We start from the raw sequence: 17,327 nt of genomic DNA on the forward strand, positions 1-17,327 counted from the left end.
GGTCTCAGGTTTTCAGTTAGAGAGGTATGAGATTTGGAGAATAAGTTTTTTAAAAATTTTAAAATGATGGTAAGAAGCCTTTAGCTATAATTATTTTATAGATGTGAGACAAGGTGAGGATAGAGTCAGATTTATAGATAAAGACTTGAGATTGGAATCTGCTTAGAAATGATATTTGAAGTTGGAGGAATATAGGAGATCATTAGGGAAGGAAGAGCAAAAAAGGATAGGGAGGAGAGAGAGGAGCCAGCAAAGGATGTGAAGAAGTTGTCACAAAGAAAGGAGAACCGGCTTGGATTAGTGTTGAGAAAAGGAAGTGGAGGCAGAAGGGGCAGGCTACTTTTAAAGGGAGAAGTTCAGCCATGTTTCATTCTCCTGCTGTAATAATTTTCCTTCTGCATTCATCTGGCCATGCTTCTCTGCTGAAAAATCTTCAGTGGTGCACTATTGCCTAAAATGTAAGGCCATGTACAAGAATGACCCTTCTTATATGGATGTATTTCATATTTTCTCATGCACTGTACTTAGTAATTCTCATCTATGTAAGATTATAAATTTGTAGAGTTGAACCTGGAATTGGACCTCAGATGTTCTTTGATCTTGTCTTCTCTTTTTAAAGATTTTAAAACCGAAACCTAGAGATGATAAACAACTCACCCTTTAAAAAGTAAATGCCACAGGAAGGATTTTAATTCAGGTCTAATTCTTTTTTTTTTAAATTCAAATATACTATATTTTCCCAATTATATGTAATAACAATTTTCAACATATGTTTTCTGAAATTACAAGATCCTCTCTGTTCTTGCTTCTGGAGATGGTAAGCATTTTGGTTTGAGTTATACAGATTTTATCATGCAAAACATATTTCCATATTGTTCATTGTTGTAAGAAAATAGTCATATAAAACCAAAACCCCCAAATAAAACCTTTAATAAACTAATGTGAAGGACAGTCTGCTTTGATCTATATTGGTCTCCCAGCAGTTCTTTCTCTGGAAGTAGATAGCATTCTTTGTCAGAAGTCCTTCAGAATTGTCCTAGATCATTGCTTTGCTGAGGATAGTGAAGTCTTTCACATTTGATCATCAGTACAATATTGCTATTACTGTGTACAATGCTCTCCTGGTTCTAACTCAGGTGTTTGATAAAAAGTTCAGAATTTTATTTGCTATACTACGCTGCCTCTCATTTTAAACTTTTAAGGTTTACAAAATACTTTCTTAAAAAAATATTTTCCTGGAGGAGAAAAGTAGATCAAACATTATTGTTTTCATTTGATTCAAGTGAAAACAGAAACAGCAAGGTAATAGACTTATGTTCATAATTGTACAACTAGTAAGTACTGAATTAAGCCCAGATCTCCTGACTCCAACTAGAGCTCTTTCTTCTGGGCCAAACTGTTCCAGCTAAAGAGGAATACTTCTCTCCTTTTCCTCTCTTGGCCCCCTAGCCAAACAACCTGGTATTTCTCAGCCTTCATCCCTTTCCTTATTACGCTGTTTTCTGTGCCTGTAGTATCTTCCCTCCTCCTTTTTTGCCTGTTGAATTCCTTTCATAAATTAAAACCTATTAATTCAAATGCTGAGTCTTATTGGAATGCTTCCTTGACTTGGTAGTTTTCTTTCTTGCTTATCATTTTGTTTTATAACTTTATAAAAATAATATAAATGCATTATATAATATACTTATGCCTAACCTTTATCCATTTGAAATAAACTCTTTTTGTGGGCTCTTTTTAGCTTTATATTTCTACTAATAACTAGTACTATGCTCTGTCCCCAGTAGATGCCTCGTAGTACATGCCTAATAAAGGGGAAGTGAGAAGGAAAAAAAATAGAAGGGCAGCAGATTCAAATCAGGTTTTTTTTTTTAAAAGATAGGAAACATTTGCTTAAATGGGATGTTTGAAGGCAGAGAAAAGGATAAATATTTGTTAAGCACCTGCTACATGCTATGCACCGTGTTAAGTGCATTACAAATATCTCCTTTGATTTTCACAACTTTGGGAGATAGGTGCTATTTATTACCCCCATTTTATAGTTGAGGAAACTGAGGCAGAGAGGAGTTAAGTGACTTGTAGAAAGAGGTATTTGAGGTTGCATTTGACTTGAGGCCTTCCTGATTCTAGACCCTGTTCTCAAACTGCTGTGCCATCTAGCTGCTTCTAGGTAGATCTGGAAATGTAAAATGACTAGACCAAAAGAGCTGAATTGATTCATATGCCATTGTCAGTGTGGAAGTGTGGGAAGAACCTAACAGAAGGCCTTAGGAATCTTTTCTTCCTCCTTTTTCATTCCACATTTTTATCTGTGACTTGATTGAACCATAGGTATCACTTGTGCTGCATCTTAGGCCTACCTTCTAACTATAATTTGATTTCAGACTGCTCTAGGATGGCCTCACTTAGAATTGGGGAGACAAGATTTAGGTTCCTGGGTTTGAAACTTGCTGAATTTAGAACCTTGCCCAAATCAATCAGTCCTTGCGGAGTCTCTGCTTCCTTAACTATAAAACTAGGGTAAAGTGCACATTTTTATCTCAGCGTTGTGTAAAAGTGTCACAGCTTGGGGTCGTAAACCCAGAACTGACCTTAGGGGTCAGGAAGACCTGGGTTCAAGTTCTGTCCACTGACTCATGTTGGCTTTGTGTCTCTGTACTTCACAACCTCTCTGTGCTCCAGGAAGTGCTCTAAGACAAAGGTGCTTCCTGAGAAAGTGCCTCCCACTTTAGTAGCTGAATTTTCCCCTTGAAATCACTGGCCCATCTCATTTGCATTGCCATTAGTTCCTCCCAGGCTCAAAGGTACACAGATTCTTCTTCTTAAGAATCCATGAATATAGCTGCTCACTTTGTGGTGGTATGACTCTCAATTGGGTAATGAGTAAACAAATTGTGACATGATCGTGATGGAATACTACTGAATCATAAGAAAGAATGAACAAACTGATTTTTTTCTTTATTAAATTTTTTATTTTAATAGCAGATTTCTATGTAAGTTTTCCAAAGCCTTATTGTCTCCTTCCCTTTCCTCCTCTCTCCCTCCCTCCTGGAGCTGACAAGCAATTCAATCTGGGTTATACATATATTATCACACAAAACATTTCCATTTTATTCATTTTTGTAAGTGAATAATCTTATAGAAAACAAACCCCCCAAATACATGCTCAAATAAACAAGTGATAAATCATATGTTTTTATCTGCATTTCTACTACAACAGTTCTTTTTCTGGAAGTGGAAAGGAAAGCAATCTTTTTTCTAAGTCCTCAGAATTGTCTTGGATCATTGAATTGCTATTAGTAGCAAAGTTTGTCACAGTTGATTGTTCCACAATATTGCAGTTACTGTGTATAATATTTTCTGGTTCTGCTCATTTCACTCTGCATCAGTTCACATAGATTTTTCCAGCTTTTTCTGAAATCATCCTGTTCCTCATTCCTTATAACACAATAGTATTTCATCACCATCATATTACCACAATTTGTTCAGCCATTCCCCAATTGAGGGACATCCCTTTAGTTTCCAATTCTTTGCCACCATAAAAAGAATACTTAAAAATATTTTTGTACAAACAGGTCCTTTCCCATTTTTTTTTTATCTCTTTGCGATACAATCTCTGTAGTGGTATCACTGTATCAAAAGGTATGCATTCTTTTATAGCCCTTTGGGCATAATTCAAAATTGCCCTCCAGAATGGTTAGATCATGAACAAACTCATTAAAAAAAAACTATATGAGATAATGAACAGTGAAATGAATAGAACCAGGAGAACACTATACATAGCCATGTAACTAACTCTGGAAGAATAAACCAAGATTGTTACCTCCTGAAAGTGAACAGAAAGGTAAAACATGAAATAATTTATATGAACATGTGGTCCTCCCTGATGATATCCTATATGATATGGGGATGGGTTGGGACACTGGTGGATGTAGATATAAAAAAAAAGTAAGTTAAACATGAAGGAGATTTTTGATTTCATTAGTATATCTTTTTCTTTATATATGGAAATGCTTGTTTTGTTTGTATTTGTAAACATTTAGAATATTAATAAAAAATAACCTCTTCCCCCAAATGAATCCATGGAGATATGATTTTATTCCACATTTCTCTTTAGCTTCAGAATTTTACTTAAATTTCATCTTCATCTGACATTATCTTTGAGTTCTCAGGCAAATGTTGCTCTTTCTGTTGAAGATAGGAAATGGCTTCCAGAAGTGCTACCTGAAGGATTCATCATTTCATTTGTGTGGTTTACTCCTTCAATCCACACAGATCACAACCCTAATTAGATTGTTTCTTGAGCTGCTCTTAACTTAAAAAAAAAATCAATACAGTAATGAATCTTCTGCTTATGAGCCTGTTCCAGATTTACTGTTTGAACTTTGTACAACAAGAGTACCCAAAGTCCTTTTTAGTTTATGAAGATTTTCCAGAGAACTCGGGGTATACTGGAGGAGGTCTTCAGAGGTGGTTTAGTGGAAATATTTCTTACATCTATGATCCCTTTGAAAAATATGCATATGTTTTGTTTTGATCCATTTACATTCCTCCAATTATCTCCTCTATATCATATTTCCAGAAAAAGTTAAAATCACTTGGTATTATGGTTGTTCTATTTGTTAACAGAAAGGATGTATGCTTTAACTTTAGGAATTTAGCAAAAATGCTATATACATCATTTTGTTGCAATTGAGAATTTGTCTTCATTTCCATGTCTGATATTATTGTGTATATTGTTCTTTTAGGTCTGTTTTCATTTATTATGTAGTCTTAAATGAATCTAAGTTTCTCTGAGCTCCTCATAGCCCTTTAGTGATCTCATCATTGTGAGTACTCCCTCTACTGGTACATCTCACCACTTGTTCATACTTTCTCATCCTGTGCACTTTTTTGTCCTTGACTTTCCAGAAGTCTTCCACAGAAAATTCATTGTGTGCTGAATCAACACAACATGTAGGCAGCATGGAAGGAGCCAGCAGAAAGGGAGAAAGTGAAATGAGGGTGATAAGAATGATTAGGAGTGGGAGAGGGTGTTACATATTTGGGAATATGGAAATAAATGGTATAGGATCAAAAAGAATATGCAGTCCAACAAGGGATTGGCCTTGGCAAGCAGAAGAATCCATCTCTTCATCAGAGACTGGAGTAAAAGAGGAAAGAATGGGTAATGATATACCCTTTATCATAATGGTGAGCTCCAGTCTGATAGATTTAGAACTTTTTATTAGATTTTCTCTGTAGATCCCTAGCTTAGAACTCAATATTTCTCATTGTCAATTGATCTAGCAGAGAGGCTGGTAGCATTAAATGAACAGTAAGTGGTAGAGTGAAAGAGTTCTTTTCAAATTTCTCTTTTTCTTTCTATGCTAGAAGATGATAGGATTTCGTGTTGGCTTGCCTCAAGATTTTAATAGTTCTAGTAGTCAATTTTAGAAATTTTAGTAGAATAAAAATAAAAATAAAATATTAGCATCATATAACGCTGTTCTCTAAAAAATGTTTTGAAAAATTTGCTACGGACTGTGATTTTTAGTGAAACAACTTTTCTCTAGGAAATGTAGCTCCGAAGTGAGAATATGTAGATAAGAAATTAAATTTTCTTAAAAAATTTTATCTTATGTGTTTTAGTATCACATTTTAAAGTAATTTATTGTTCTGTTTTGCTTTTCCAGTTCCTAAGTTTCCCTCATACGCCTCTTCCTATTCTTCTTCAAGATCCTATCCGTTATTTTCTTTTATTTAATTTATCCTTTCCAATTCTCCTACCAAAAAAAAAAATAAATAAAGCCCCAAAACATAAATAGTCAGACAACAATTCTAGCAGTAGCCACACCCAGAGAGGTACATCTCTTACTGAATTTTAAAATTCATCATATTGGGGGCAGCTGGGTAGCTCAGTGGAGTGAGAGTCAGGCCTAGAGACAGGAGGTCCTAGGTTCAAACCCAGCCTCAGCCACTTCCCAGCTGTGTGACCCTGGGCAAGTCACTTGACCCCCATTGCCCACCCTTACCAATCTTCCACCTATGAGACAATACACCGAAGTACAAGGGTTTAAAAAAAAAAAAAGCAAAAAAAAAAATTCATCATGTTTCTGAATTCTATTCTAAATAGAATGTTTTATCTTCATTATTTTGGACTTGATATTTTGTAGATCAGAGATCTAAATTTTTTGAAAATTGTTTTCTCTATATTAATATTGTTTAGATTGTTTCTGCTTATTTTACTCCATATTAATTCATAAAATTTTTCTAAATTTCTTATGAAATTATCCATTTCTCAATTTCTTATAGAACAATAATATTCTATTACATTCATTCTACATACTACAATTTGTTTATCCATTCTATGATTAGGAGGATGCTCCTGTAGTTTCTTATTTTTTGTGTACCATGAAAAGAACTGCAATAAATGTTTTTTGTACAAATAGCTCCCCTTTCTTCCTTGGGTGGGGATAGGGGCCGGGGAATAAGTAATAGTATTGCTGTTTTGGGTTAGAAGGTATACACAGTTTAATAACTTTGGGAGCACAGTTCCAAATTGATTTCTATAATGGCTGGTACAATTCATAGTTCCACAGTGGTAGTCTGCCTGTTTTTCTACAGTCCCTCCATCATTTGTCATTTTCTTCTCTTGTTGATTTTGTCAGTCTGATGGGGTGGGGTATAACCTCAAAGCTGCCTTAATTCGAGTTCTTCTAATTAATAGTAATTAAGAGCATTTTTGTATTATTGTTGATAACTTGGATTTCTTCCTTGAAAACTGCCAGTCATATCTTTTGACTATGAGAAATTAAATTAAAAAAAATGAATCCACCTAAAATTTTTTTAGGATGCTCTTTTGCATAAATGAAGGTCATCTAATTACTTTTATAGATGCTGGGGTTGGGGTGGAGGGACTCAAGTTAAGTTAGTTTGAAATAATTTGGAAACAAAAAAGTAAAAATATTTGAGAGAGACGGTGGTATGGAAATTCAGAAGATATCATAAATATTTTAAATTATGATTGTTTCCAATGACTACATTTGGAAGTACAATATGGAAAGCAGCTTAAATCAGTTCATTTTATAATAAAATATATTTTATGTTGTGCCTGTTTAACTGAGAGACTGCATCATTAGCTACTTACAAATTTGTCATCACTTTGTAGTCATACTTTGTACTTAGATGGGATATTTGATTCTTTTAGAGAGAAGAAGAAGGAATGGCATAGAAAACTAAAAAAAAAAAAATAGTCTGTTTTACTGTACTAGGTAGGTACTTATTTTCAGTAGTGGATCTTTTCTCAGACCAGGATGGTTGTCAGTTTTCAGTACATAAAAACATGTTGAATATACCATTTGAATACTTTACAAAGGAATATAAAACTTCTATAAAGGGATAAAGGCTTTATTTCTTACTCTTTATTTATGGCATCACTTTTATGGAAGATGTATTTCTAAATGTGAATATGCACCTTAGGTGCCCTCTTTTGAGATAGAGGTGTATAGTAAACTTAGCACCTTTTCATAGTTTGAAAAAAGTAAAAACTGAAACAGCATTTCAAAATATTTAAGTACTTTACAAGTTTTTTTTGAATTTTGTTTATAACTATTTTTAATTTTTCCAATTTTTTTAGACTCCTTGGTTAACCATCTTCAGAAGAGTGGATTTCTGATGTACCAAACTCCATGTCTCTCATTGAAATTAAAATTTGATATCACAGATAAACAGCATTGACAACTATCCATGAAACTTTGTATATCTTAATATCAGCCTTCGAAGCTTCCCCAGGGAACGCATAATGACATCTGCAGTGGTTGACAGTGGGGGTTCTGTTTTGGAGCTTTCCAGCAATGGAATAGAAAATCAAGAGGTTTGGAATTCACTGTGTTCCATTTTAAGTTGCATTTATATTTTATTATGTAGAAATTCATAGGTAACTCTTTTTAAAATACTTTAACATGTACAATTTTTCTTTCATGTAGAATGTCCTATACATGAAGCTCATTGTATTAAATTGTAGGCGTGAAAGTATAGCAAAACAGCATAAAAGCTTATGTTTATATACAACTTTTCATATACCATTTGATTTTTATCCTTACAACTAGTACAGGCAGGTATTAGTGATCTCTATTTTATATTTGGGGAAACTGAAGTTCAAAGAGACTGGCCCAACATCACACAACTAATAAAGAGGTGAACCAGGACTTGAATTGAACCCAGGTCTAATTTAAGGCCATGTTCTTTTTATTGTAATATGTTGCATAATGGGGTATTATAGCACTTTTGTTGTAGGATAGTATACTTGGAATTAAGAACTGAGATGAGAGAAATGGTGAAATATGATTTGAGATTAAGGGGTAACCCTTAAGTTAATAAACAAGACACCAGTTTGGATTTTCATAGAATAATTAAAAAAACATTTAAAAATGATAAAATTAGAGTTATAATTATTATTATCAACATGTTATTTTAGAATTATTTTTTTATTGAGACTTAGGTCTGTAATAGTATGACTTTATGTAAATTTTAGTCCATAAGGGGATAAAAAGCATTTATATAGTGTCTACTGTGCCAGGTACTATGCTAAGTACTTTTTATGAATATTATCACTTTGGGTCCTTACAACAACCCTATGAGGTAGGTTATTATTCCCATTTTATAGTTTGGGAAAATGAGGGCAGCAAGAGCTTAAATGACTTACTGAAGGTCACATATCTAATATGTGTCTGAGGCTGAATTTGAACTCACTTCTTCCTGATCCCAGGCACTGTGCCACTAGCTGCCTCATAATATAGTTAGTACTTAGATTGATGACTAACTAGATTTTTCTGTTTCTTTGTTCTTCTCAATTCCCTTCAAATATTTTGAATTCAGTAATATTTATTAATCCAGTTAGCAGTACAGTATATGGAAAGTTTAAATTTAAATGTAATTAATGAATAAGGAAATAAATTTAGTTCGTATTCCCTAAAACAATTATAGTATTTTGAATCATTGGTAGATGTGGTTTCTTCCATGTCTCTCTCCCCTGTATTTTGGGGATATAGGAGATAAAAAGAGAGGCATAGCAAAATCATAGAGGTTGAAAGGACTTTAGAAGTCATACAGCCCAACCCATCCTCTCTACCTCCCTCTATAGATGTACTTGTAAATGAGGAATCTCAGACTTGTATATAGGTAATTGATTTGCTGGACATTTCACAAGTTAGTTGCAGACTTTTTGAGTGTGTCCTTGAATTTGAGATTCTTTGATCTGAATTATACCTTAAATCAACTTATCCTTTCACAGTTTACATTATGTTCTGGTTACTCCCTCCACTGACACATATCATAACCCCATTATAATTTAATAGATAGTCTCCAAAGAGTTGCTGTGGCTGAAAAATTAACCTTGCACTGGATGTGATATAGCTTTGGAACAGAACTAGACTAGTCTTTGGGTGCAGACTGAAGGACAATTACTATTCCTTTTCTTGTTCTAATATTTTGCCAGTCTTGTAGCTGCTACTGAGTAGAGATGTATTCCAGTCATTTCCCTTTTCCCCATCCTGCTTTTTATCAATTGCTTTAGTGACTGGGGAAAGCTCTGTTGCTTGAAGGCTTTATTTAGCCACCGACCTGGGCAGTCAGGAAAGGTACAGGGATCCTCCCAATACTGTAGGATTTTAGGGTTGGAAGGGGATCATAGCCATCATCCAATCCAGCCTTCTCATTTCACAGATAAGGAAACTGAAGTCCAAAGATGTGAAATGACTTGTCCAGAGTCATACAATAAGTAGCAAAACCAAGATTCAGTCAGTCCCTGGTCTGCTGTTTCTAAATCCAGTCAGTGTTCTTCCTGCCACACCATACCATGATTTAGCTACTAGGCTAATTCAGCTTTTGGGAAAGTCTTTTTAAGTTTATAAAGTTGTTTTATATTCTTGCTTCTCACCCTATGGGCACTCACAAGGTGGTGTTTTTCTGGTTGTTGATGCTGCTGATCATTGTTAGTATAGATTCTTAGTGACTTCATCTTCTGATTTGTTTTTGCTTTCTTATCTCAGTCCTAAATAAAACTTTCCACCTATCCACTTGTAAGACATAAAAATCACATGATCCAGTTTAATTGCTTATTTTTTTTAAAGTCATATTTAGTTTATTATACAAAATAGTATACACTGAGTACATAAGAATTTATGATTGAATTCAGGGTTTGTGGATAATAAGTTTGATTTAGAAAAAAATTTGCTCTTTTAGGAAAGTGAACAAGTTTCCAAATATCCAGCAGTGATTGTGGAGCCAGTTCCAAGTGCCAGATTAGACCAGGGCTATGCAGCCCAGGTTCTAGTCTATGATGATGAAACTTACATGATCCAAGATGTGGCAGAAGAGCAAGAAGTTGAAACTGAGACTGTGGAATCAGGTAGAGCTTTAAAAAAATATTTATTTTTTTTATAAAGTCTTTTTATATGGGATTCCCTATTCTTATGTAAAATTATACACAGGGGCTTCTTCTATTTTGGAATCAGTTGAAAGATCTACCTTATAATTTGCTAAAGGAGTTTTATTTCTAGACACACTAGGCAGACATTACATAATTCTGATTTATTTAGGACACTGTCCTGTGTCATGCACCCCAAGACCAAAATTATTTTTCACTTTTAACATCCAAGTGTTACTTTATTCATTCTACTTTCCTTGCCTGATGTTCTCTTTTTTCCTTCATATAGCAATAACAGGATAATAGGTTCAGAGCTGGAAAAGACCTGAGAGGTCATCTGATTCATTGAAAGCTGAGGGTCAGAGAGGTTAGTGATTTGCCCAAGGTTACAGATGGAGTTTGAGGAAGGTGGCTAGCACTCAAACCCAGCTTCTTTAACTGCAGATCCAGAGAGTGTTCGTTCTATTCCATTCAGAAACTCAGTCCAATATATTGACACCCAATAAAGGCACTTTCTCATTTATCATGAGAATTAAAATTGCATTTTTTGAAAAAGGGAGTGCTTTGGAGAAAAGGGTCATATGTCTATAGCATTTTTATGTTGGGGGAAAAGCTAATGGATTTGTCTTTTCAGGGATTTGAATAGCAAATAACCCTCTAGCTTTTATTTAGTATTAGCAGTTTATTAAACAGTTGTTAGTAGTCTAAAAATGCACATTAAATAAATTACATTTAGCTAGAAGATTTTATGCCATTTATTTTTTGCTGCAGGATTTTACTTAAAAGTTTTTGGTGGGAGTCATAAAAGCAGAATCGTTTGAACCACCTTGCCATCATTTTCATCATTCCCCTAAAAGTTAACTTCTAAAAAAGGATTATTTCTAATGTGGTATAAAATAATAAATAGGAGTTCTTATATACACTTATTTAGATATTTGTTAAATTTAATCTAATGGATGTTTGTTAAATTGAATTAATTATGCTCCACAAAGTGCCTTGTTTAAAGAACTTCATCATAATAGACTTAGTAGTTATTTGCCAATAAGTGAAAAACAGGGTAGGGCTCACTCATTATTCTCACTACTCATTATTCTCACTAATGGAGGGCAACAAAGGTATTTACAATCCAAAACTGATTTGTATTTGTTCTTAGAAATTTATTTTTTATTGATAAATATTTAAGCACATCTGATAATCTGGGAACGTATTCATATGGTAAAGATCCAACACAGGGAGAACTTGTAAGATGTGTCATTTCTTTATCTTGACCTTCCTAATTCTAACAGCTCATTTCATTCTGGTAATAGATCATCCTTTTAAGCTGTTGCAGTATTTGCCATTTTCTAAATCTTACTTATTCAAGGGAATGTATTGACTTTCAAAGGGCTTTCTCTACATGCTGAATAAATGATGAGAGTTGAGATGTCAACAATATTGAATCAGTAAACTTGAACATAAGGTTTGTTCTAAGTGAATTATCTGATAATCATAGTTAATGGAATTATGTAAATCTGAAAATACAAATAGAATAATGCATTGATGATGGCACTTGTCTCTCTTGAAAGAATATTTTTTTGTTTTACTCTGGGTTTTTTGAGGGCCTCAAGTTATTTTACCATGTAGGTGAAATTATTATGATGTTATTGTTCTTGTTGTCATTATGATCATGGTCATAATCATGATCAATTGTCATCATCTTGATCTCATCTTTATTGGGAGTTTAGATAGAAATGACTGTGGGGCAAGTTGCTATCTATATTTTTTATATTTAATGTTTTTTAATTGCACAGGGAGATGAAATAACTGCTATTTTTAATGCAGTACCTGTTATCATTGCTGATGTTTGCATAAAATATCGCAGAGTAAAGAATTGACAGTTGTCTAGTTTTTTTTATTGTCAAACACTTGATAAGAGACTTTTGAGCTTGGAACTGGTACAAATACAGTGAAAAAGTATATGAATTTTATATTTATTTTTAGCAGTTTATTGAAATCTATCAGATGCCAGGTATCGTTTCAGTTTGCTTTTGGTGGGATTAAAACTACACAAGTATTATGACAGATAAATTCTCCTTTATTTGCATGTGAAATGATTAGCAGAATAGTTTAATTATATGAAAATTGTTTATTTTAGTGTTCACAATATGAATGGAAATTTTAGATATATAAGTATTATTTAAGATAATAAACATAGCGATAAGCAAAGAAATAAAGAATAGGAATAAAGGGCACAAGTAAAATCTGCATGGAAAAGATGTGAGGTGAAGGAAATTTTGAATGAGGCCCCTTACAGCACCAAAAAGAGAAAGTATGAAGCTGAATGAAACAGACAAAATTTTTATTATTGAGGAAGAAAATATGGTCAAATAAAAAAAGAAAAGAAGATAATTTCAGTAGCATCATGTTTGAAATTTTAAAGAAAAACAAAAACTGGATATGTTCGTAAAATTTCTATGGGTATTCTAGGTATTTTAGTCTAAGATTCAGATATGTGAATAAACAACAATGGCTACCATGCTCATGATATTAGAATTGCCTTGATAAGCTTAATTTGTTCCTAATGATTATGAATGCTTTATAACTATTTTAGTGGGGCTAAGAAAAATTAATTAATTTTCTAGAAAAAGTGATTTATATAATCATTTTAAGTATCATTCAGGGATCATTTTATTTTTAGTCTTCTTCCTTCCCAGGAATCAGAAAAATATGTATTATTCTTTCAGAGTTTGCTTAAAAGAATGTATTGTCATTTAATGGGTGATTTAAAAAAATTAATAATCACTTTAGATTTATTTTACTTGAACAGAAAGATAAACCACTTTGGGCATATAGCTGACCAAGAGTCATCCTGTATAAAATTATTGAAAAAGTTAGGTTCTGGCTCTCAAGAGCAAATGAGAACTAATATTTATTAAAAGCTCTTAGCAGAGTGCCTGGCACATAGTAGGTGCTATATAAATGTTTATTCCCGTCTCCTTTTCCTCAAGTACTGGAATGTAACTTTATAAGGATATTTAACTGGCATAGATCAGTTTCAAGGTCATCTAATTTGGGCCTTAATTCATTTCTATTTAAAGAATCAAATGTTTCTTCAAGCAAGTTAGAGACTGAATATAACTTGTATCATTTCATCACTTAGAGAATAGAAGTTATCCTCTATTTCAGGATTCATTCTCATATATGTTTGATTTTTCTGTAAGACCTTAAGATCTGATTAATTTATGTGAGCTAAACATCATTTAAATTCTAAAAACTTAACTTTCAAATAGGAAGTCATGTGTAGGGAAGGGGAAGATTTTTCAAATAGTTTAAATATTTTTGATTAATGGGATGAGATTTAGATAAAACAAGGCTATTTAAGACCAAATATTTTTCTTGTGCATCCACTAAACTTTTTAAATTCAAGATTCTTTCTACACATATAATTTGGATTATCTTAATCTAAGCGTTAATACTAAATACCACTACTACTATTATTAAATAATACTAAAAATGGTATTATTTAACATTTTATATTCATGCTATTTAAATATTTTTATACTCAGTTATTCAGATTGTCTTATCTACTTGGCTCAATTTTTTCAATTAGATTTTATCTTTTCATTTAATTTTATGCTATTTAGACTTGTTATTTAAGAAATGTTCAAACAGCTGTTTTTCTGATTAATAATGATGCTGAAAAGAGAACTAGAGATATGGTACTTTAATAATTTAATTCTCATTCAGTGTTTTCCAAACGATATAATTGTAAAACACTTTTGGCTTTGAAATATACTGACAAGAGGCCTTAAATAAATAAATATTTTCATAGTTAATACTGTACTGAAGTTGTCAAGTGCATTATTAGCCAGGGCTTTGTCAACAGAGTACAGGTAGAAATGAAAGTAAGGCCAGTGTTAAGTCTGTTAACTTCTCTTACTTTTTTTGGGAGTGGGTAGGGAGGAGAAGAGTGTGGAGTGAGGATGAGAATGGTTTCCTATGCAGATTTCTGTGGTGGTTTAGTTTGTCAATGTTTCTTCTGTGCTATGCCATCCTTTTGAATTTAGAATGGGAGTTAAAACTGAAGCTGGGAAAGAAGGGAAGCCAGATGCTTGGTACATACCTTGTAGGATCAGAGGAATTTGTAGGAAGGGTTAATCTCTTCTAGATGATGCATTAGGATAGAAATCTTTTTGCACAACTACTATTAATATCACATAGAGGGTTTTGTGGAGCATATGATTTAGAACATCATTTTTGTTCATCTAAATACAGTATGATCTCAATATTTGATAAGTAGTTATAATTATAAGCTATTCTGTTTCAATATTTTTCAGACTCTTAAGATTATTCAACAATATTAAGTCTTACTGTGTCATTCTGCATATCTTTTGGAACTATAGAAATAGGTATCTACATCTAGATGTTTCTTTGATAGTGATTATAAGCTTGGTAGTTATGAAGTCTTTAGTAGTGACAGTGAGTATGAGTGTGAGTAAGGAAACTAGAGATGATCTCATCTTTGCCATCCAGGAAACTGAAGTTCATTATGGTTAGGTGCCTTGCCCTAAGTAACACAGAAGTAGCTGAGCTTGGGTTCAGACTCATGGCTTTTAAATACAGCTAGAAGGTGCTTTCTATTTTGCTGGTACCCTTCTTACATATGGACCAAGTAGTTTTCTTAGTTATTATGGAATGCTCTCATACTGGGTATCTTACTATGGTTTTTTAAGGTACAAACCTGCCAGAAACATTTTTATTAATTTTAACATTGTTCTAAATCCAAGCATTTCTAGTTTAGAGAAATGTTCAAACTGACCTAGTTCCTCTCTTCTCCCTGCTTAACTCCTATTCCCCTTACCCTGGGACATCTCTACCACAAGATAATTTGAGGTTACATTTATAGGAAGCTTGAACATGGAACAACATATTAAAATATAGTGTGGAATTAACCTATTTCATCTAGCACTTAAAACTACTCAGTCCCTTCTTTGACCACTCCTCTCAATTTTTTCTGAATGGGAAAAGAGTGTTGCCTTTGGGTGGTCATAAAGCCAATATCTTCTGAAGTTGAAGAAGGCTTTGAGTTTACTTTTGAGACACTGAAGCTATCTTTTGTTTAAAATCTAGTTATCATCCTTAACCCATTCCCTCCAGGCCTTTGTTTTTTATTGATCTTGACCAGTACATTTTCTTGAATTTCCTAAAGAGTAAAGTCTGGAAAGGATTTTAGACTTGAGAAATAGTTATTTCTTTGGATTTCTGATTTAACTGAAAAAGAGCTTTTAAATATTCTTCCGCATTTCCCTCCTTTTTGATTGAGTACAATCTTTTGAAGTATAATCTCATTTTTGAAGCTGCTAAAAAAATGACCAGATATATTACTCTAGGTCAGCATTGGTGAACCTTTTAGAGATCATGTGCCCAAACTGCATCTTCAAGCTGCCTGTGAGCTCCCCACATTACCCCAGACAGTGGAGGGAGAAAGTGCTTGCATTTGGTAGAGGGGTAGGGGAGGCATGCAAAAACTGTCCTTGGGAACTATGGAGAGGGAGAATGGAGCAGCCTCCTCTGGCACACTGGGGCATGCATGCCATGCCTTTGCCAACATGGTTAAAGTCCAAAATAATGGTGGTCCATAATAATCGAGTTCTGTTTTTTTTAATATGATTTTGTTTAAAAAATATTTTTTCATGGTTACATAATTCATTTTCTCTCCCTCCCCTTTCCCTTCCTACTCCCCTCTCCCAGAGCTGACATGCAATTCTATTGGGTTATCCATTAATATTATTCATTTTTTGTAATAGAGTAATCTTTTAAAACCAGAGCCCCAAATTTTATACTCATGTAAACAAGTGATAAATCATATGTTTTTCTTCTGCAGTTCTTTCTCTAGATGTGGATAGCGTTCTTTCCCATAAGTCCCTCAGAGTTGTCCTGGATCAATGCATTGCTATTAGTAGCAAAGTCAATTACATTTGATCATCCCACAATGTTTCAGTTACTGTGTATGATGTTCTCCTGGTTCTCCTTATTTCACTCCACATCAGTTCATGGAGATTTCCAGTTCTTATAGAATTCAAGCAGTTCACCAGTTCTCAGTGTTTTGATTGAATCTAGGAGTACAACAAAATGGTAAGACGATAAGAACTATTCTAGATGTTATTACCAATGTGCCAAGTGGCATAATAGGGTAGTTCATTACTATGAACAGAAGTATAGGAAGTAATAAATGCAATGGGGTTAGAGATAAAACCCAGTATTTAAACACATTTGAGTATTCTGCAAACAATTTAATATCCTGAAAAGTAGCCAGAAAGTTCTGCACATTAACAAAGTTCTATCTGTCTATCATATTGGGTTGACTTTTAGATCAAATGAGTAGAAGGGATGATTACTAACTTTAAAAAGTTTTGCTTTTGTATCATCTACATTTCCCAATTTGAATCCTTATATGAGAGAGTAAAAAAAGAAAGCCCAGTTCCCCAAAACTGACAGTCTATCACCCAAGTCCAACATTATTTGTAGTGTTCTATTCCCACAGTTTTTCTATTTCTATAAAGAAGGGAGAAGAGTACTTTCTGATATGCCTTCTTTGGAATCAAGCTGGCTAGTTAGCAGAGAGTTAAGTATTGGACTTGGAGTCAGGAAGACCTGATTTGAAATCCTGTTGAAGACACTTAACCAGTTGTGTAACCCAGGGGCAAGGAATTTAAACTTTTGCCTCAGTTTCCTCTTCTATAAAAATGAGAATAATAATAGCAGCTACCAGGGTTATTGGTCATATGAGATAGCATTTGTAAAATATTTTGTAAATCTTAAAATATGATATAATTTCAACCATATTCCATTTGGAGTGTTTTTGTTTTTTTCTGCTCAGGTTGTTGTAGTCATTTTGGTTCTACTTCATTTTTTCATTAGTTTATGTAAGTCTTGATGTGCT

The 17,327-nt window shown here is 33.5% G+C and overlaps 1 protein-coding gene across 1 annotated transcript in view; it reads left to right on the forward strand.

The window, feature by feature from the left end:
* Positions 1–17,327, forward strand: part of ELF2 (E74 like ETS transcription factor 2) — a 93,574-nt gene that overhangs the window by 22,605 nt on the left and 53,642 nt on the right. The window contains exons 2-3 of the mRNA XM_044680171.1: positions 7,616–7,852; positions 10,222–10,387. Of these exons, the coding sequence (XP_044536106.1) occupies positions 7,781–7,852; positions 10,222–10,387 (238 nt within the window). The 5' untranslated portion in view covers positions 7,616–7,780. The remainder of the gene's footprint in view (positions 1–7,615; positions 7,853–10,221; positions 10,388–17,327) is intronic.

The sequence above is a fragment of the Gracilinanus agilis genome, chromosome 6 (assembly GCF_016433145.1).
Source record: "Gracilinanus agilis isolate LMUSP501 chromosome 6, AgileGrace, whole genome shotgun sequence".
NCBI classification, from domain to species: domain Eukaryota; kingdom Metazoa; phylum Chordata; class Mammalia; order Didelphimorphia; family Didelphidae; genus Gracilinanus; species Gracilinanus agilis.